The sequence below is a fragment of the Solea senegalensis genome, linkage group LG5, assembly GCF_019176455.1.
Source record: "Solea senegalensis isolate Sse05_10M linkage group LG5, IFAPA_SoseM_1, whole genome shotgun sequence".
NCBI lineage: Eukaryota > Metazoa > Chordata > Actinopteri > Pleuronectiformes > Soleidae > Solea > Solea senegalensis.
Genome location: NC_058025.1, coordinates 22,782,710 through 22,804,043, shown reverse-complemented (window position 1 = coordinate 22,804,043; position 21,334 = coordinate 22,782,710). Strand labels below are relative to the sequence as shown.

Here is a 21,334-nt window from a genome sequence, read left to right as displayed (position 1 = left end):
CTTCCAGAGAGAAACCGACTCCAATTCTGTGACTACTTCTGGGCCATTAAGTGGTCACTCCAAAACTCATTTGCCAATAAGCAGACATCTTCCTGAGGCCCACCCATGGTCACAATCAGAGAGCGCAAAGAACAAATCAGGGAACACATACATATATATACATATATATACATATATACATATATACATATATATATATATATATATACATATATACATATACATATACATATATATATATTTATTATGTGTGTGTTATTGGAGGATAGAATTTAAAATAAATGCTTGAATTATTAAACAATAGGATAGATCACATTTTCACAAATTACCATTCTTGTCATTTTCAATCAGCTTAATTGCCAAACCTGAAGCTGTTCAGATTCAATCAAATCCGAACAGATTTGATTGTCAGTAATGAATCACAATAAGTCACTGCTCTGCCGCTGAAGCTCTCCCCGTAAAGTGCCAACACACAGGAAAACCAAACTAGACGATAAGATAGATTCATGATTCCCACCCAAATGGGGTGGGAATAAAAGCAATCTAATCACGCAACGTGTAATGGCTTATTCAGTGCTCCTGGAGGACGTGGCACATGAAAGACTTCAGAGACCAGCGAGATCTGCTAGCCAGTGATGTTGAATGGCTTGTGAGCTGGTTCCAACCTCCTCTATGCCACACTGGGCTCAGGGTTAGAGAAAAGCTTGCACAGAATTCAGCCTTCGTCAGAAGCCCCTAACAACACTGGGGTTTGCGGCACCACATACAGTACCTTGGCTAGGAGAATTGGCTAGGTCAGGATTCTCACAACCAACCTTCAGCTGAGTGTCCCAACACATCTGTCCATACACAATTTAGATGTTAATCTCCAGTTTTCCCAATGTAATCCGTGATATTGACTGTACTCTTTTTGCTGTAACAGCAGCAACTAAGAATTGATTTGCTATTATTAAGACAGTGGGTGATAACAGGCCTCTAGGTATCGCAATTTGACTGACAACCCCTCTTACAATATCTTAGCCGTTCATTAACCTTACAAGCAAGGTTAATGTCAATATCACATTATGGAATCAATATCAATGGACTATGTAAGACAACTACAGATTTTACCTGAAGCTGGCAAAACCTGCACTGTATTAGAAGTTGATTTTTTTTATTATATAGTCTCTGTTACTTATAAGATTACTTGATCCCGACTATCAGAAAAAAAAAACTGAGGACTTGGAAATAGTAGCAATAGCTGACTAAATTCACAGTCTGGAGCCCTGTGGAGGTCCTTGACCCATGACCTTTGACCCGAGTGACAATTTGTGCCAAATTTAAAAGGATTCCCTGAGGCTGATCTTGAAAGATTATGTTACATGCTTTGTCTGCAAATGTAAACAAACATATCATCAGTCACAGTAATAACAAATGAGTCTGCTGCAATTTGCAAACTTTTATCACGTAAAGGTTGCAAGATTCCATGAATCTTCCATCCCTTTGTGAACCCCAGCCATAACCACCTGATCATATTTTGAGCCACTGAAAGGACATGCAACACAAAGACTGAATAGAGTATTTGTAAGTATGAATATGAAATTAGGCTGACTTTCCATTAACAGTAAACAGCAGCTATAGTAAATTAAAATATGAGTAGGTCAGACAACAGATGGTAAATATAGTGATGTGAACAGTTGGAAATAAACCCCAATACAAGCCTGGCTGTAGTTAAGTTGACTGGAGCCACTACTACAATGAAACTTACAGTATGTTGTACTAAGTGACACTTACAGTTGTTTTCCAGGGTTAAGAGAGCCTGCATCTATTTCCCGGTCAAAATCAGAGCGCAAGTCCTCGAGGGCGCCATCATCTCCAAAAGCTCCCCACTCCATATTAACACACATACGCCCCTCATCACCATCCAGCACCTGCAGGTTCCTCATCTGTTCCATATAGCAGGCATTGGTGCCTGTGCCTGGAGGGATGTTGTTACAATTACTCAGCAATTCTCATCTCAACATAAGAATGACAACACAAGTTTATTGGTTTTTGGTATAAATCGACAGTGCCATGCCTAATAAAAAAACATTAAATCTAACAAATGAAATGTAACTATATTATTTTTTTACAGATTTGCAACATTGATTTGCTCATAAAAAACACCGTAATAATAATAATAATTACTATTATTACTTGGAAATCACTCCAGCCTCTGCGTCTCACTACACTGGGGGGGCATAAAAAAGCAGAAATGGCAGAAACAGAAGGTGAGAGGAGAGATGGACTGAGAAAACCACAACATTCAACTTATTGCAAGACACAAATATTACTACAATAGTAGATGGAAGACATCATCAAGTTTTCCCTTCTCATCTTTCAGCAGCCCTGCTGTTTAAATATGTATTTGTAATTTTTCAATTTGTAATACATTTTAGTGGAATTCTAGCTAATGACACTTTAGTGATAGCAGTTTCACAGTAATAACAACAAACTCTGCACAATAGTGTTACCAATTTTTAGACTGCAGTAGGAATACATGCATTTGTTTAGTTTGTAAATAAATGTTTACAGTTATTTTACAGCACCTTAAGTAACTTAATAATACATTCTAGCTTTTGCTCAATCAATATATTTACAAATCTTAACCGTAAGAAATTTTTTTAAAAAAGTTACTGACAGGTTTGAGTTGGGCCATACTTTTCAGACCAGCTGACAAATCTGAAAAACCTGAATGACTAAGCAGAGAAACACCATACAGCAGTGGCAGTCAATTAAAACCCAAAGTGATCCAGATAGAGAAAGGTTAGTCAAACCAAGGTCATGTTGTTAAAGGTCCTACAAAGCAAATACAGTATTTCTTGTCTTCACACATTTTATAGGTTATTAAATACATAAATTACATATGAGGAGTAAATAATTACGGGGTTAAATTCCACTAGTCTTTTCAAAATGTTTTAGGCATGTCTGAAATTATGGCTTTATGATGCACAGGAGCCATATGGCCCTTTTCCACTATGGTCCCAGCTCGCCTCGCCACAGCACGGCACCATTTAGGTTTGTTTTCCACAACAAAAATAGTACCTACTCAACATGGGCAGAGTCATCACTACATGGCTGCATGAAACTGCCATGACATTGTTTTACTGCCGTGACTTGTAAAGGAGTTGTTTTCACTGTAACTGAATCATTAGAATCAATTAATTAAAGATATTTGTTCAGTACTTCCTCCATGACTAGACCACAGACTCCGTCTGACACAGTCTCTGGACTGAAATACAGCGGCAGGGTTTGTGATGCCCCCGGTGAACAGCAGAGCTGTCGCTAAATACACCAGACTCCTCTGTTAAATTTGGGGATTTTAGACATTTCCCTGGTAATTGTTGGAGATTAACCGACGTTTTTAGGATTGTTAAGTCTATTTAACTGCCTCTGTTTTGCCAAGTAGCTGAGATGTCTTTGTCCCACAAATGTGTCTTATCTGGACGTGAAAAACACACACAAAAGCTCTGACTCTGACACAATTCCTAAAGACAGGGAAATTAAGTAAAGAAGACAAACAGAAAGCGGAGCTGTGAGGCTGCAGGTGTTCCTGATAAAGAGAAAGGTGGAGAGAGAGAGAGGGCGGAGGACTGCTGCTAAACTCGGCTGCAGGTGCTCCTGCTAAAGAGGAAGGTGGAGAGAGAGAGCGACAGAGACACAGAGAGAGAGGAGGACTGCTGCTAAACTAGTTGTTTATATGCAATATGTCAACTACCACCAAAATGGTGAAAATGTCACTTCTCTACATGTTATCGGACGGTTTAGGTTAATATTCTGCACAAACACTGACAAACCGGGATGTTTGTCATTTGAATTTTGTCTGTATATGTTGCTGGTTCATGATAAATGAGCGCTCTAATCCCAAAAACAGTGCACAACAGTTCACTTTTGTGTTCACTCACCCAAAATAAGGCCAATTTCACAGAATTGATCATCATAGCCACAGGTCATCATGGTTCCTACGGTGTCATTGACAACTGTCACAATATCAATGTCAAAGTCCTGCAATGGCAATAGATATAGTAAAATAAACAACACCAGTCACTAAAGAACATTATCCAGCCACATTATCTCGACATCTAAGGTTTGGAAGATGAACATAAATATCAGCAGCACATACTTTACTAAGTTAGAAGTGTGGTAATAGACAAACAATCCCTGTTTTAGAGATTTAGAGAACTTGCTGGACAATGTCACACCATTCATCATCATCATCATCGTCCTTCTAAAACAGGAACGACCGAACAAGAGCAAAAAAAAAAGTTTTTCCTGGCAAGGAAACATTGGTGACATTGTCCAGCAACACTTTAGGTCAATAAAGCCATATTTTGTGGTTTGATAAGTAATGTATGTCATTTACATTTTAATTTCTTTGTAGCCATAGATAAAAAAAAATGCATCAAAGTCTTCAAAGAATTTGCATGAAACTATAATTTGCTATGTATATAAAACTTACTCCTCGCTTTCTGATGGACTTCCTCAGAAGACTGACCACATCTTTTCCCTCCACTCCACTGGATCTGAAGCCTTTGGTCCAAGATATCAAAACACTCTGCAAATCAGGAACATAATGATGTTAAAGATCATCCATTTCATTTCAGCCCGAGTACATGGTATCCTTACTTGATAATGCATTCATGTTTTTTCTCAAGGAACTAGATTCAAAATATTTAACTTCCAAACTATTTCCTTTTCCAACTCAGTAGACCCCAAAAAAGTATTTTCAAATGAAGAATATGACATTGAAAAGACGCAAGCCTGAGAACTTGTTGCCCTTTGGAACATCCTTTAAGACATGGTTGAATAAAGATTTACAGTAGCTTCGTAGGGAGCAGGCTAGTTCAGAGACATGTTTCCATGGTTACTGAGCACAGATGAACTCACAGCAGAAGCGAGGATATATGATAGAACGCCCCAAGGACTTGACCTCACACGACAATGACAGTGCATTGGAAGTCACCTGTAACTGTCATGTGATCATGTGAATGCTAAGGTAAACAGGAAGTTCATTCCCTCCTCTGCTGTTGTTTTTCTTTAAGTGCTACTATCACGAGACAACAACAGTTAAAGAAAAAGGATTTCTGTTATGAGACGGTGAAAGTGTAAATGTAGCTTTTTGTTCACAGTTTATTGTCTGGCTGTAGCCAATAAGAACCAAAAGGAAACAGTGTTTTCAAACTTTTCTGTTTTGGGGTCTAAAATACCAGGAAAATGTGGATGACAACAGGCATATTAGGAAGTTATACAATTTTAAATGAAAACAAAGTCCTGAGGCCTGTCCAGGTGTGTAACCCATCTTTCATCCTGTGTCAGCTGGGATCGGCTCCAGTGACCTGTGACCCTCATGTGGAGGATAAAGCAGCAGACAATCGATGGATGGACATATTCATGAGAATGCAGCGTAACTACACTATCATGGAAATTCATCTCAAATAATAGCACTTAATTCCTCTATTGCATAAATGTATTGAAAGTTGTCAAAAGTTATTAAAAGTTGTCAAATGTATGTGAACTCTTCTTTGAGTCCATGTGCACACATGAAATAAATGAAAATAAAAACAAACCAAAAGCAATTAAGTACATAAGAACAAGTCCCCACGCATGTTGGGGTGTGGAGCAACCGCTATAGTCATTTTGTGGCCATAGAGAGAGGCCAGCAGCAATAATTTGTTGTGTCAGAGTATAGCACAAGGATTTTGTTACTAAAGGCGTGCTTCCTGTTGTCAGTAGGTGGCATAATGAGTGTCCTTGCTGGTCATCATCATTGTATGGCAGCCCATTTCCAACAGCAAGAAAAAGATGAAAATTTAGGATTGAGAGGAAAAAAATTTTAAGTTGAAATTATGAGAGAGTAAGTCATAATAATGACAAAGTAAGTCAAAATGATGAGATAGTGAGTTGAAATTATGTGATAGTGAGTCATAATTATGAGATAGTGAGTGAAAATTATGAGACAGTGAGTTGAAATTGTGAGATAGTAAGTCATAATTATGAGATGGTAAGTCATAATTATGAGACAGTGAGTTGAAATTATGAGATATTAAGTCATAATTATGAGATAGTGAGTTCAAATTATGAGATAGTAAGTCAAAGACTAATAACTATGACCTACTCTCTAATGATTTTTCCCTCTAGAGCCTATGTTTTCATCTTTTTTTTTTTCTTATGAGAGCAGAAATGGGCTTCCTAATGATTGGCCCTAAGATGTGTTATGTGCTTTATTTCCCACTCGGCATGAGCAAATGATGTGTATGTTGTTGTGGTTGTTAGGGGGTTATTTATTTATTTATATGTTTATTTCGGTCATGTCAGTTAGATCACTCATCATCTCACATCATCTTAGTGTAGTTCACACAATACACATAACCGAAAGGGAAAGCGGGAGAAGCAAAAGCGTATCTAGTCCCGCCCCCATTACCCACAGAATACATATATTCATCGTACAATACATCATTTTTCTTTTTCTCAATCAGACTCCATGCATGTCTGTACATGTGTCCATAATATTCCGTTGTGGGTAACAGTCTCGACTTGTTGACTTGGGGTTGGAATGAAGTCTTGAAAGCGTATAGTTGTCGCCGTAGTTATTGAGCTTATAAAATGATGACGAAAAAGAACAGTCAGTGGGCAGCAGCCTGCTGTGTCCTATTCCTGCAAACATACTTTTGGCCACTAGCATGGTTGCCAAGGTAACCTGCATACAGATGAAAAGAAGGTGCTCGGTGTGCACACCAGGTGGTCAAAGATTAAGTGAAAAAAAAAGAAAAAGGAATAATATGAGCAGATGCAACGGGAATTCTCTAATACTCTACAGGCAAATCAAAAATTCCCTAAGGTTTTGATAAAAAAAAGAAGACATTATTTAAAAGACAGTATGGATGTGATTTGTCTTAAGATCAATAGGTAGAGAGTTGAACAGTGTTAGGACCCTTTAGCTCCTTTAGTCACATATTGACATGTTGGAATAACCAGTCAGGCTCGATCAGTTGAGCTCAGCCGTCAGGCAGGTACATACCAACTTAAAAAGGGGCAAGAGCATTTCAAGCTTTAATGTCAAGGATGCCGCACAGGCAAGACATGGAAAGGACTGGAAAGGGTAAAACAATTATATTATCAAACAAACTATAATTGAAGAGGAATTAATCCTGGGTCCTCTCCTAAAAAGAGGTTTTACAGCTAAGGTGACTGCAACGGGCAAATCCCAGAGTGATTAAGGAGTTACTAAGAAACAGCAACGAGGTTAAGGAATCACTGGAGCTCATTAACATGTCTTTTCATGAGTCTACAATAGACTAATCATGGTGCTGATTACACCATGTCTGCCCACTATTTCAAATAAAAAGAAGAAATCTTCAAAATCACTCACCTCGTCCAACTTAGTCTGCACACATGGAAAAGAAAATGTAAAGCCGAGGGGAAGCTTCTTCTCCTTTATGCCCCTTTTCTCCATGAAATTAGACAGACAATCAGCAACGTGATCGAATAACTACAAAATAGAGCAAAAAAACAATTTCTTTAATGAATAAACGGCTGAAATACAGCCTTTATGTAAGGCTGAGGTCAATACTTTTTCTGTTGTCTGCATTTCTAAGACTTTTGTAATCACTGGCAATACACATTTAAAATTTCAAGAATGGCACAGTAAAAAAATTTAAAAAATTAAAGAGTGACCAATACTGAACACATTCAGCTACATATTTATGAAGGTTTCACTGTGACTCTGCAACTCTACAGCAGTGTGCACGTGTCAGACGATCAGAGATGTGTGAAAAATCAATATTTGGTCATATCACCCTTTGCCTTCAAAACAGCTTAAATTTTTCAATCCTAGGTACCTGCACACACGTTTTGAATGGAAGGTTGTTCCACACACACAACTTTTATTAATTTGTTTTTAGAGACAAACAAGGAGAGGGTCACAATGCGTCTTACCTCAGACCCACTGCTTCTCATGATGTGTTCAGGAATGTCATAAATCTGGTTTTCCATCTCCACCTTCTGCTTCCCGTTAGCCTTGACTTTGACCAAGAGGACACGGAAGTTGGCACCCCCAAGGTCGAGAGATAGAAATTCACCTTCCTCTACAATAAAAGACATAAGATGCTATATCAGTTACTACTGTTAGTCACTTGTTGTCAAAAACTCCACCTTAAATCCATGATATAGTCACAACAGAAACAGGACCTGATAAAACAGCAAGATGCAAAAAGGTCAACAAATAAGTGAATCAGAAGTCAACTCTATGCCATTTCCCAAGATCTTATTAGGCCCATGCAGGCACAAATTATCTATGCATTATTTAATACAGTATTTCCAAACTAAAACTGCTTCACATTTGCGCTAACCTCAATAATGAAAAAGCTGCATTCACACTTGAAGTGAATTTTCGCACTGTGGGGCACAATTCACACCACAGGATCCTTCTCTTTCACGCGAATGACCGGATGTCTGCATATTTTGGGCCGGAAGAGAAGACAGGTGTAGTGGGTATTTGTTTTCACCATCAACCATGGCTGGAGTAACAAGGAGGACTTTGGTGGAAACGTCAAAAAAGAAAGAAAGAAGAAACCAATGTTGTGTGTGGTTTGAATGACAGTTTTTTTCCAGTGCTTATTGAAGATGACGAGCAGCTTAAAATCAGGGCCGTGATACCAACTGCCTTATTTTCCAGACTATAATTTGCGCTTTTTTTAGTAGTTTGGCTGGCCATGCAAACTACAATTAGAAGCGACTTATATATCAAAATATATCAAATTATACGCTATGTCATCTATGACCACAGGAGGGCACCGTCCACACTTGTGACAATTGAGCTCTGCTACTGCACTACCGAAGAAATTACACGACTAAACCATAAAGACAGAGAGAACACAGATAAAACGCCACCAAAAAGAAGAAGCTACACTGCAGAATTTAAACAGCAAATTATAAAGTATGCAGCCGAAAATGGTAATTGAGCAGCAGAAAGAAAGTCTGGAGTGAGTGAAAAACACGTCAGGGACTGGCCATCGTGGACGGAAAGCGCGATGGTCAGAGCTGGAGGAACAAGTCCACAAATGGGTTCTTGAACAGTGTCCTGCTGGGAGGGGTTTATCAACAGTGCAGTTACGTCTCCATGCACATGTAGTTGCCAAGGAGATGAAAATGATTTTGCTTCTTGGTGCTCTCGCTTCATGCAACGCAACCACCTGTCAATCCGACCACGGATCACGATGTGTCAGAAACTGCCACCAGACTTCCAAGCCAAGGTCGACGGTTTGTGCATTCATTGAAAAGTAGGCAATGACACACCAGACCATATAATTAATATGGATGAGGTGCCCCTCACATTTGAAATGACAAAAATAAATGCAACTTATAGACTGATGTGACTTATAAATGTTTTTTTCCTCTTCGTAACATTTTTTGACAGACGCTACTAACACTTCGGTGCAACGTATAGTCCGGAAAATACGGTACGTCTCCTTTGAGTTTCATTATTGGTTGTTGTCAGGCCTGGATAACTTTAGCAAGTTAGCTTTAGCAACTACATGTTATGGACCCAAAATAAGCATGTGCTGTGATTTCATTGTGTTAAATGGGTCAAAGTTTATAGAAATAAATATAATTATGTGGATTTGTTAATAACGTTTCATATAGTTCTGATATACCGATTTTGACTCTACAGTTACTGCACATACTGTAATTTTTCTACTATACATCTGCAGTCTTTTTATTTCAGCAGTCTAAATTTTTTATGTGCAGGTGTGGTAATGTCATGGCCGCCTGTTTTCTCTTGTGTGTGTGTACCATCTGCCTGTGCCTATCCTGTGCCTGCTGCCCTGTGTGACCTGCATTTTATTTTGTATTCAAATAAATGTTATTACTTCCTTGAACTGTTTGGTTGCCTCAGTTGTGCTTTTTGGATTAGATGTACATCTACTTTAAATTGTATTAGTATCCATAATATTGTACAGTGCAAAAGTTTCAGGCACCACAAGCTCTGTCTGTTAAATTCTGTGATCATTGGAATTTGGAATGAAGTGATGCGACTTAAAGCTGGTCTTATATATTAGCGAGCTGTTGTTGAGATCTGGAGGAAGGAGATCGGAGTCAGCTCAGTGTCCAAACAAGGGTTTAATCTTGTACAAGAGGAGCATTCACAAAGCAACACACAGGCCAGTTGCAAAGTGAAGACTCCCTGTCTTGGAGGAAACACATGGTATTTATCTGTCTCAATGGGTCTGCTATCACCCTGCCATAAGGTGCAGACCCCCGCCTCTGTGGGTCTGTTATCACATTGCCCTAAGTCGCAGACCCATTGTCTCTATTCACAAGTCACCTCAAACAGATACATTAACAATACAAAGGGTCAATGGTCACAGGTCACATCAAACGGTTGCATTGAACATTTGTCTTCATGTAGTACATGAGGTACATAATTCCCATAACAGTTGTGAATGAGTTTAACTCATGCAACATGTGTATGTAATACTCAAGCACGTCTTGTCTTGAATAAACTTGGCGCAATAGACGGTTGAACAATGTGTTATTGTTCAAGTGTAAGGGGAGATCACGCTAAATACTTGACACCTGTAGAGGATGTTTTTGTTTTGTTTTTCTGAATTATTTTTTTATTTTATTTTTTTTTACAACAAAAAACTGCATACATATTTTCTGGATGTGTTCCAGTAAAGTGAAATAGACATAATTATCCTCTATTGTTGTTATAGCATTGAGAAAACAAAAAATCTAATGGTGGCCTAAGACTTCTGCACAGTACTGTATGTCTGCAATTGTTTGGTTGTTTTTTAATCAAGAACTGAAGAATATTTTTTGAATAATAGTTTGCTTGTCCGATAATTTATAAACATATGTTTAAAGTATGTTGAATTATTACTTTCCTCTATATAACATGATGCCATCAGCACACTCCGGTCAAAGTGTAAGGGGTCAGTGCTGGTCAAGAACGACATAGGGCATCGTCACTGTGTTTTGATTGATCTTGGTTTGATTGATCTTGATGTTATGAGTGTATCGAGTTCCGCTGGTGTCTGAGAATCAACCCTTATTAGCTCAAGAGGAAACGTTAGTGAGGTGCGAGTGAAATTGTTTTTGAGAAATCAAAGAAATAACGTGACTGTCAGTGTTTTATTGCCTGTAGAGTTCCTGAGTGCTGACATTACATGTGCTACATTAAATATGATGATCAACAGAGTAATATTGATCACCTCAAGTGTGTTGCTGGTAACTCCAACACTGTTCATTAACTCATTTGAAGATGAATAATAATGTTTCACAGCTCTTGATGTGCATTGACGGAAGGAAAGTGTGTTGGTGCATGCTGTATACTATACTGTACATGCCCCACGGAAAACAATGTTCCCGCGTGCATGTTGGCAGATACTATATGAAATATGGATTTACCTGTTCCATCTGGAGTTGAGCACACAAACGTGGGCAGCATTTTGACAGCAGCTGTGGGGTTGGTGTCTCTGCACAAGCCTTTGTCCATCTCTCGTCGAAATGTTTTTGACAAATCCACCAAGGTTTTATCCGACAGTTGGAGATTATGCAGGTATTTGTCCACCTAAACAATTTTGAAGAGAAGAATTCATTACTATACCTAAAAAGGAAACCTAGTATTTTATAGTAGATGAAGGCTATTCATTCTCCATTCTGTTTTGACAGTCTCTGTTATTATTGGTATTTTTATATTTTATTTTATTACAGCACTTGCTCAGTGAACACTGAGTAGGCAACGATAAGAAAACACTATTTTCTTGGGGCATTTTTTTTATTTTGGCCCCCCGTGTATTTCACTTTGACATGACTGCTCTAGACTGAACTGAAAATGTTTGAAAATGAGCATTTAGTTTGCTCTTACAAGGCAGACAAAGGAAAACCAGTGCTTGTATTTTTAATTTCTTACCGTGTCATGCTAACATTGTACACCATTACATTACTGTTTTTTGTCAAACTTAGTGTTTGTAACTTGTCTTCTATACCTAATCTGATATTTATTGCATCGTGTGCTGCTGACCTTTTGGCCACCCTTGGAAAAGACCAAAAGAGATTGCAATCTCAATGAGTTTTTACCTGGTTAAATAAAGGTTACAGCAAACTTAGTTTCAAGTGCATCATATAGGCCACTTAATTTTCTCCACTAGAAAGACACTTCTTTAGAAACAATCATTTCTTCAATTTATATTTTGCTTTAGAGCAGGGCTATTCAATTACAAACTCGGCTCTGCCACATTTTCAAACAGAATTTAAAATGTAAAACCAGCGCATGTGTATGAAACACAGTATTACATAAAAAAATCACGAAAGAACTGTACATGAACAGAATCTGAGGTAGTAGCAGTCATGTTTTTCACTTAAAATTACAAATATTTTGCTCATTCTGTCCTTTGTACACCTCAAAGTGCATTAAAACAAAAAATGTACACTGTAGTTGTAGCTGTCACAGTTGTTTCTTTTTAAAATAAATTAGTTTTTAACCCAGGTGCAACTTAAAGTGCATAAAATCAAAAAGTATCAGCATTACTTTCTCTGAATTTAGACAAATATTTGTCACATGTGACCCACACATGGTCAGAGCTACTGTAGAAATGTATGTAGGAATATTTGAGACAGTAAAAAGTGTTTATCTAGTTTTTCTCATTAGCCCCTTTTTCACCTGTCTTTTTCACCGGTCCCAGCTTGCCTTGCCTCGCCTCGGGCACGGTATCACTAATTACTGCACGGATGCATGAAACTTCATTTTACTCGCGACACACACAAATAGTGACTTGTAAAGCAGTTGTTTTCAGTGTAACTAAATCAGTAGAATCAGTTAATTAAAATATCTGTTCAGTAATTCCTCTGTTACTGGAGTCTCTGGCCATTTCTCAATACTCAAGTTAGCAAGTATGTACTTGCTTATTTGGGAAGTATATACTTGAGAAGTATGCTGGGAGTATATACTTGCCAAGTACGGGAGTACACAAGTATGTGGTTGTTTCTCAATATTCAAGTATGCAAGTATGTATGTATTGTTCTGCTGTTTGAATGGTGGCTGGCACCAAGTGCTGGAGCCTCATTACCGCCACCTACGTTGTTGATAAATGAACATATGAAATACTTTTAATAAATACATATATGTTATTACTTTTACATTTTACAATATTTAACTTCATTTATTAATTTATTTCGATTAAAATATACAATACAAATAATACAATGTGGAAAATAGATATAGTACAGCATTGAATAGTGTAGTGTAGTGTGTATGTATATATATATATATATATATATATATATATATATATATATATATACACATATACATAGATATATATATACATACATATATATATGACGTGTATAAATATATACTACTCTACATAGCTAATATTTACATATTATATTTAAATACAGATACAATGATTGTGCGACTTTAATATAAATCTAGCATTCAAAGTTAAAATAAAAATAAAAATTTATAATATGCAAACTTTCAAACTGTCAGGTCAAAACGTTTCCATTAAAAACAAAAATAACACGTCAACAACAAATCTATGGATCACACCGAGCATCTAATGACAGCGGCGTCTGAGCCAGCGGATCATTTCATCAGGACAGGCCGAGGTAACACTGCTCTGTGCCGGGCACAGTGAGCACCGAGCGTCCGCAGAGGCGGAGCTGATCACCTCCGACAAACGTCGCTGCCGAACTATAAATACGTCCTATCTTCATACACAAACCACATGTTTGAATTATAAGTGACTCATTTCTCGCCTCAAATGATGTTAAAACTTTGTTCAGGGGACACAGAAAAATATTTATTTCAGATTTATATTTCTATTATCTGCTGCTATGCTCCGCCGAAATGTATTCTGGGATACATGGCCATCCCAAGTACGCTTAAGTCACCTCCGATGCATACTTGGTAAACATGGGCGGAGTGAGAACACTTCCGGGTTCGAGAACCGTCCTCGCTGTTCGCTTACTTGAGAATTGGAACAGAACTGGCACTGAGGCTGATGACGTTTTCACAAGTACGGGAGTACGCAAGTATGCACAAGTACGCACAAGTATGGATATTGAGAAACGGCCTCTGTCTGACACAGTCACTGGACTGAAATACAGCGGCAGGGCTTGTGATGCAGCTCACTATCAGCAGTGCTGTCGCTAAATACACCAGACTCCTCTGTTAAATATTGAGATTTTAGACCTTTCCCTGGTAGTTGTTGGAGATTAACCCACGTTTAGGATTGGTAAGTCTTTTTAACAGATCTAAAGTTTAGCATTGTTCAGCTTGAGTCTTGTGTCTGACTTTTGCTCATGACTCTTCCTGCGACGGCACTCTGACCAATCAAGTGGCCAGCAGTCTGGCGACATCACGCATAGTACCGCCTCAGCTCGTTTCGAACCTCTCCAGAGCAGGTACTAGAGAAGTACTAGGTACCATGCTAGTGGAAACGCATAATAACCATGCTGAGGCAAGGTAAGTCAAGCCGGTGGAAACACACCAATTGTTTCTACTGGGACCACTGGCTGGGCCACTAGTGGCACATTTCCACCAGCTCTACTTGCCTCAGCGTGGCACGGTTAAGTTTCGTTTCCACTAGCTTAGTACCAAGTACTTTTTTTATTACCTGCTCTGGCGAGGTTCCAAGCACACCGAGTAGGTACTATGCCTGATGTCGTCAGACTACCAGCCACTGAGTGCCGTCACAGGAAGAGACGTTCGACACAAGAATCAAGCCGAACAATGCCAAACTGTAGATCAGTTAAAAATACTTAACAATATTTAAACGTGGGTAAATGTCTCAAATCTCAATATTTAACAGAGGAGTCTGGTGTATTTAGCGACAGCTCTGCTGATCATGAGCGGCATCACAGACCCTGCCGCTGTATTTCAGTCCAGTGTCAAACGGAGTCTGTGCTCCAGTCATGGAGGAAGTACTGAACAAATATTTTTAATTTACTGATTCTAATGATTCAGTTACACTGAAATCAACTCCTTTACAAGTCACTGGTCACTCATTTGTGTGTAAAACAAAGTCAACGCAGTTTCACACAGCCGTGTAGCGAATTCTCTGCCCACGTTGACCTTTTTTGTAGTGGAGATGCAACCAGTGGAAAAGGGCTATAAGAGGTTGCTTTTGGGCCACATATGGCCCCCGGGCCACCATTTGAATAGGCTGGCTTTAGAGGCCACACATGAATGGCAGCAGGTATGACACTTCCTCATGTGTTTACCACTCTAGTGGGTACTTTAGTGTGCGTCTTATGACTCACTAGGGCACTTTAGTGCTTGTAATTACTGGCATCCTGGCAGAGAACATAGCTGAAATTAGCAAAGGCTGACCGAGTGAAAGTGGACGTGAGGACATCCACGTTACAGTGGGCGCGCCCCTGTGGTGTTTCCCCACAGTCTCACAGTGACGTCCACGCACTCAAAACATCCGTGAAACAAACCCCGTGTTTTATACCATACTCACTTTAAGGGCCTGGCCATTGTAGAGCTCGGTGCAGTAATTAGCCAGCAGACCTGACGCTGACATGTTTGTTGACCGATGTGCGACGACTTTACTTCCTAACCGTTCTCCTGCTGCTTTTTACCTGTATAGAGTGAACAGAAAAAAGGCCTAAAATAACGAAAGCAGTAAATATGTTCGCACACCGCTCGGTTTTCCGTCTACAAATCGTACGTAAACACTTACAACACTCGACCGAAACGCTGGCGTCGCACTGTAAAGAAACTTCTAGCTTCCTGGACTTGGCAGTTTGTTGACGTCATCACGAGTTCTTGGCGCTGATTGGCTACAGGGAAGACGCGGCGTGGATTCTCTTCTTGAGCGGATGTACAGCAGAACAGTGGACAAAGTCACCAGCGAATGAAAGGTCAAGCAGCCACTTTCCCTCATGTACAACCTATACACATCATTCTCAAACTGTGGTGCATGTACCACCAGTGGTACGTGAGGTCCCACTGGTGGTACTTGGATTAAAATACAGAAATGCTGTTCTACTGTATTATACCAGGGTTTGTTATTAGAGTGGAGCTGAGGAATTGTGACTGGTCTTTTCTGCCACACCAGTTGCTGCTGAGAGGGTCTTTTTTACGCATGTAAAAAATTATTCTCCAAAGTTCCAAAATGTATGTATTAAGTATTTATCGATCGATCAAAGTTTTACTGATGCAGAAATGGAGAAGACGGGTGTCACCAAGTGAAAAAAAGCTTAATATATAAACTCATGAAGAGATGAAACACTGGCCGAATTACACAGCTTATTTGAGCAAAGTAATGGTTTTTATATTGTTCTATACTCTTCTGTACCGTAAACTGAGGTTGAATACATCTGGATTTCATGTAAAAAAAAAAATTATCCTACAAATAATAACTTAACAAAGAAAAATTAGCTCCACTGACATCATCATATTTGCTATTTAAATAGTTACCTACCTCGACCCACAGTTTAATTCACTCTGCAGTGTAAAAATGTCTTTCATGTTTGTCCTGGAGGACAAACTGCTGTGGATCTGTGTTCAGTCACATGACCAATCACACGACAGCAAACTGTAACACAATGAGTTTTCCCACTGCGACTGTAAGAGAACGTGTTTTGTGAAACTACTAGTGACTTTACAGTGACTTTTAGTTGCTACAGTCCTGAAACACTGCGTCCCGTCAGAAAGTTTGTCTCAGTATCGTCTAAAACTTCATTGTGACACAAACACAGATGATAGAATGAGTATTTTATAGAATTGCTCTCGTCACTGACTTGAATGAAACCTTTACAACCTCTGCTGTTTCTAATCATCTCAAAATCTGCACAAATATATCACGATAAAAATGTTTTAATCAAATACGAACATCAGTCTTGGACGGATTGAGCAGCAGGATTAAAAAATAAATTGCCATGGTAATTTATGCGCCATTGCTTTCGTGCAACTGATTTGTGGCTAAATTGAGCCAGGTTAAGCAACATAGCCTGGCTTATAATCCCTTATCCTAGTTTCCTAGAAAATGAAACAAACAACAACAAAAATAATTAATTAAACTATAATAAGTATGAAAATCACCTTATCTCTATTTCACTATACCAGCGTGTGAAGTATATGTGAGGAAGAGGAGGATGAGGGGAGCGCAAATGATCTTAAATCTGCCTCATGTGAAAAGTCTGGAGCTGACTTTGCTCGGTCTATTTACACCACTGTATTTTAACGTAACGTAACTGACCTTTAATGTTATGATACACAGTTTGTTTATTAAGTATTGTTCACTTTTTACACGTTTGTGCTTTGTCCTCACATTCTATATTGATGTAGCATTTTATTCAACAGCGTCATGAGTTAGTCTCCGTAATTGGTCACTTTGGGATGATTAACACTCAACAGCCACTTTAGTAGGTAAACAAAACTTGATAACTCATAAGGGGTGCCTTCTGCTGCTGTGGCTTATCTGCTTCAAGGTTTGATGCGGGGTGAAATCAGATATGATCTTCTTCATACCTTGGTTGTTATGGTCATTTGATTTACTTCTGCCTTTCTGGTGTTTCTCCTATTTCTCCTGGCATCTGCAGAAAACTGCTGCTCATTGGACAGTTTCTCTTTTTCCATGTCATTCTCTGTAAACCCCAGAGATGTTTATGCATGATCATAATGTGCTGATAGTTAAACGCGCTATTAACGGCATTAACACAAACCCATTTTAATGGCCTCAATTTTTTAGCCTAGCAAACTTTGTCGTTTTTTTCACATGCTGTTGCAACAACTAGTAACGTTAGACCTGAAATAAAACAACAGGCAGGCTGCACACACTTAGGCTAACGTTACGTTTTGAGTGGATAGCGAGCACTGTGCGCTTCTCCGTCTCCAAGCGGGCTCTCCATATCCAACCATAGTTGGACACAGCCTCTCTTATCTTATCAAAATATGCAGGATGACAGAGATATTGTCTTAATAAAAAAAAAAAAAACTTTATTACAAAGCAAGCCGATCCACTTTTCTGTGTTGAGAAGAGCTATAATGAAAATAATGGGACAAAAAGAAATCAAGGGACATTTAGAAAGGATAAAAATGTCCAGTTAATTGCGATTTATCGTGAGTTAACTATGACATTAATGTGATTAATCGTGATTAAATATTTTAAACTTTGAGCGCACTAAGTTAAACATATTTGCAGTTGTTTGCATTTTGCCACATAATAATTTAAAGTTGTTCCTGCAACAGTGCCTCACATGTGGATGCTGTATATTTGGTGTGGCCTAGTGCCAAACGATGAGAGGCTATGAGAGTCCCTGTTTTAGCCACACAACATATTTTGCTGTTTAGGAAGTATCAAAGTGCTACAGGGATAAGAACTGCGATCAGAAAAAGTGTTTAAAACCAGGCTTAAAAAAGAAAGTTGTGAGAGTGAATGGTTGCCCTGCGATGGACTGGCAAACTGTCCAGGGTGTACCCCGCCATGTCAGCTGAGCTCCACCCTCACGAAGGATAAAGCGGCAGAAAATGGATGGATGGATCCCTCAGTTTAACCCTTAGAGCTTGCGTGGTACGGATCTGTGCCACAGCTAATTTGCTGTGGGAATAATACACTCCACTCCTAAAACTCCTTATAAGGACATCCTATTCAGGCTTTATACTACATGGGTTTTATTTGTCTTCTTATGTGTTGTTGAGTCAAAGTTATGATTCATTTTTTATCACATATTTTTTTTAAAAAAAAACAACTGGGAGTAGGAGTAGCAATAATTGTGCAGAAGTGACAAAATAGACTCTTTTTTATCATAAAAATGAGACAACTAACTTTGAACTGTGATATATTTTCCAAATTTCACAAATTCAATGTGATTAAAAAAAAAATTTTGCCTATAAAAAGAAGATTGCCTATAGGTTGTGCTGAAAAAATATAAGTTTTAAGAAACGTAACTGTATGTTCTTATCGGCATACGTTTCAACACAGTAACGGGAGAAAGAAATTAAGAGCACAGTTTACACACAAATAGAACACCAGATGTGCAGATCTCCTCTTCTTTGTCTTCACAGTTAGTAATGACCCTGAAAGTGGCTTTCACTACGGTTTTGCTGTTCATCCACTTCACTCACACATTCATTGAATGCACCTGTGTGCGACACTTTCTTTTCTATCTCACATCTTTTTCATCATTTGTCCTTCACTTGGGATTAACTGTCTCACCCAGAGACACATGCCAGTGCACATGCTGTGCTTCACAGGACATGAAGAATATGCCGCGGTGTAATCGTCCTTTACAGAGGCTGCTCTTAAATAAGTGGACCGCTGTTTAGAGACGCACAAGAAATGTTTCTGAAAATATGAAACTGTTTTTTGCAAGAGGAAAGGAACAGCATGAGCAACACGAATGATCGTCTGACATAATAATAACAACGTCTTGGATGAGGGATCAGAGGCGATTGCTGGATGACACGAGGGAACATCTGCTTCCTCTAAAACAGTGGTGTCAAACTGGCGGCGCACAGTCCATATATGGCACCCAGTCGATTACACGCGGCCCACCAATTAATATCATGTGTTCAAACACAAGATGTTTGCTAGCAGTATTTTTTAGTAATATTAGTAATAAGACATTCGGTTGGAATTATCACATTAGTAAATGTTGCCTTCAACATTAAATTACATTATTAATTACATATGAATAAAAACCTACAGCTACAATTACAGTTGTCCATGTTATGATTGACTTAATTTTAGATTTATTTCTCTGTTTTTACATTGAAATTCTGAGAAATATCATCATGAATATCTTTCTTTGCAACATTGTGATGAAATATTGTGACATCAGTTTTTAGCCCATATTGCCCATATTATTAGACTTCCTTCCTTCCACCAAGTCAGTGAAGATTCAATTCAATTCAACTCAATTTTATTTGTATAGCGCCAAATCATAACATACATTATCTCAAGGCACTGTATATAGACAACATCAAGGAGAGCAGAGAACCCCAACAGTTCACACAATGAGCAAGCACTAGGCATCAGTGGAGAGAAAAAACTCCCAGGCTCAGAGATGTGCAGCCATCTGCCTCGACCGGTTGGGGTGAAAGGAAATTGGGGGACAGAGGAGAGGTGGGGGACAGAACGAGGGAGATGAGGTGGAGACAGAAGAGAGACCAGGAGCAGATGCACAACAACTGTATCAAGTTACAAGTTTATACAGTCAATGATGACATGTTTAGAGCAATACAATGTCATTTATATAAGCAGCAGCAGAGAGTGTTGATAAAAATTATACTAAACACCTTCAAAGAATCTTATTTTATCAGAATTGTGACGCACTGCAATATTTCCTTGATCCACGCTTTTTTGAGAGGGCAGAGAGCCTCCCGGTGAGCAGGATAGTGAAAGCAATGATTTGTTGAGATGATTCTGACCTGACGCAGGGGAGTCAAAAGGGCAAGAGGGGGTCCGAGTCCAAGGGGTGGTTAGACGTGTCTAAAGTAGCACGTGGTCCAGGACATGTCCAAAACATCTGTGCATCTGTTAGACGTGTACCCAGTGTATTTGAGGTTTTTCCAGCACCACAGTCTCCTGTCCATGTCTTTCAGGCAGTGTCGCGATGTTAAACGCGTTAACACTTAAGAATCCAGACCCATTTCTCCCTAAAGGAAAAATATGAAACGTTCACGTCAGAGATCTGTGATGTTACAAATCAAAAATACACATACAAACAGGCCGATGTAAACCTACATACAGGGCAGCTTTGGAATATACTGGTGGCTCCACACACACGTTTGCGAGATCAATATTGCATCAGCTAATCAACAGCTCACCCTGGAAGCACACTTCTCTCATTAGAGCTGCAGAGGAGACTCAATCAGTCCAGATTAGCAGGAGTCCTTCTCACCACACTGACTCACTGGTTGTGTGACATCACTGAGACCAAAGTGGGTCAGTCATTTAACTGCCTGACGAAAGGATGTAGAGCTGTGACAGAGGTGGACAGTGAGAGGGAAATGAAGTATAAATGCTTTGTTACTAATACATACTTGAATATCTATTTATATATATATCTATTCATGGAAGAGAGTTTCATAGCTGAAGAAGACGGGCTCCGAATGTAGAGAGTTGGAAAAAAAAAGGAGTCTCTGAGTATAAAACGATTACAAGACGTGTGTGTGTGTGTGTGTGTGGGGGGTAATGGCCCTTGTCCTCATAATTTATCTGTTTTTTTCACGCATTGTGCTTGATGTGCTTGGGAGGCTTCATCTTAATTCGCTGCATTACCCACACTTTTGTCTCGTATTTTCGAAAAGCGTCCAGTGCAAAGACCGTAAGGTCGTTTTCACACCTAATAGGTC

At 39.0% G+C, this 21,334-nt stretch overlaps 1 protein-coding gene across 1 annotated transcript in view; it reads right to left on the bottom strand.

Annotated features, from left to right (window-relative positions):
* hk2 (hexokinase 2) overlaps positions 1-15,796 on the bottom strand; it is a 29,943-nt gene extending 14,147 nt beyond the window's left edge. The window contains exons 1-8 of the mRNA XM_044026960.1: positions 15,714-15,796; positions 15,492-15,612; positions 11,428-11,590; positions 7,954-8,102; positions 7,388-7,507; positions 4,478-4,573; positions 3,924-4,023; positions 1,774-1,957 (exon numbers count right to left, since the gene is read on the bottom strand). Coding sequence (XP_043882895.1) covers positions 1,774-1,957; positions 3,924-4,023; positions 4,478-4,573; positions 7,388-7,507; positions 7,954-8,102; positions 11,428-11,590; positions 15,492-15,554 — 875 coding nt within the window. The 5' untranslated portion in view covers positions 15,555-15,612; positions 15,714-15,796. The remainder of the gene's footprint in view (positions 1-1,773; positions 1,958-3,923; positions 4,024-4,477; positions 4,574-7,387; positions 7,508-7,953; positions 8,103-11,427; positions 11,591-15,491; positions 15,613-15,713) is intronic.
* Positions 15,797-21,334: the final 5,538 nt, after the last annotated feature.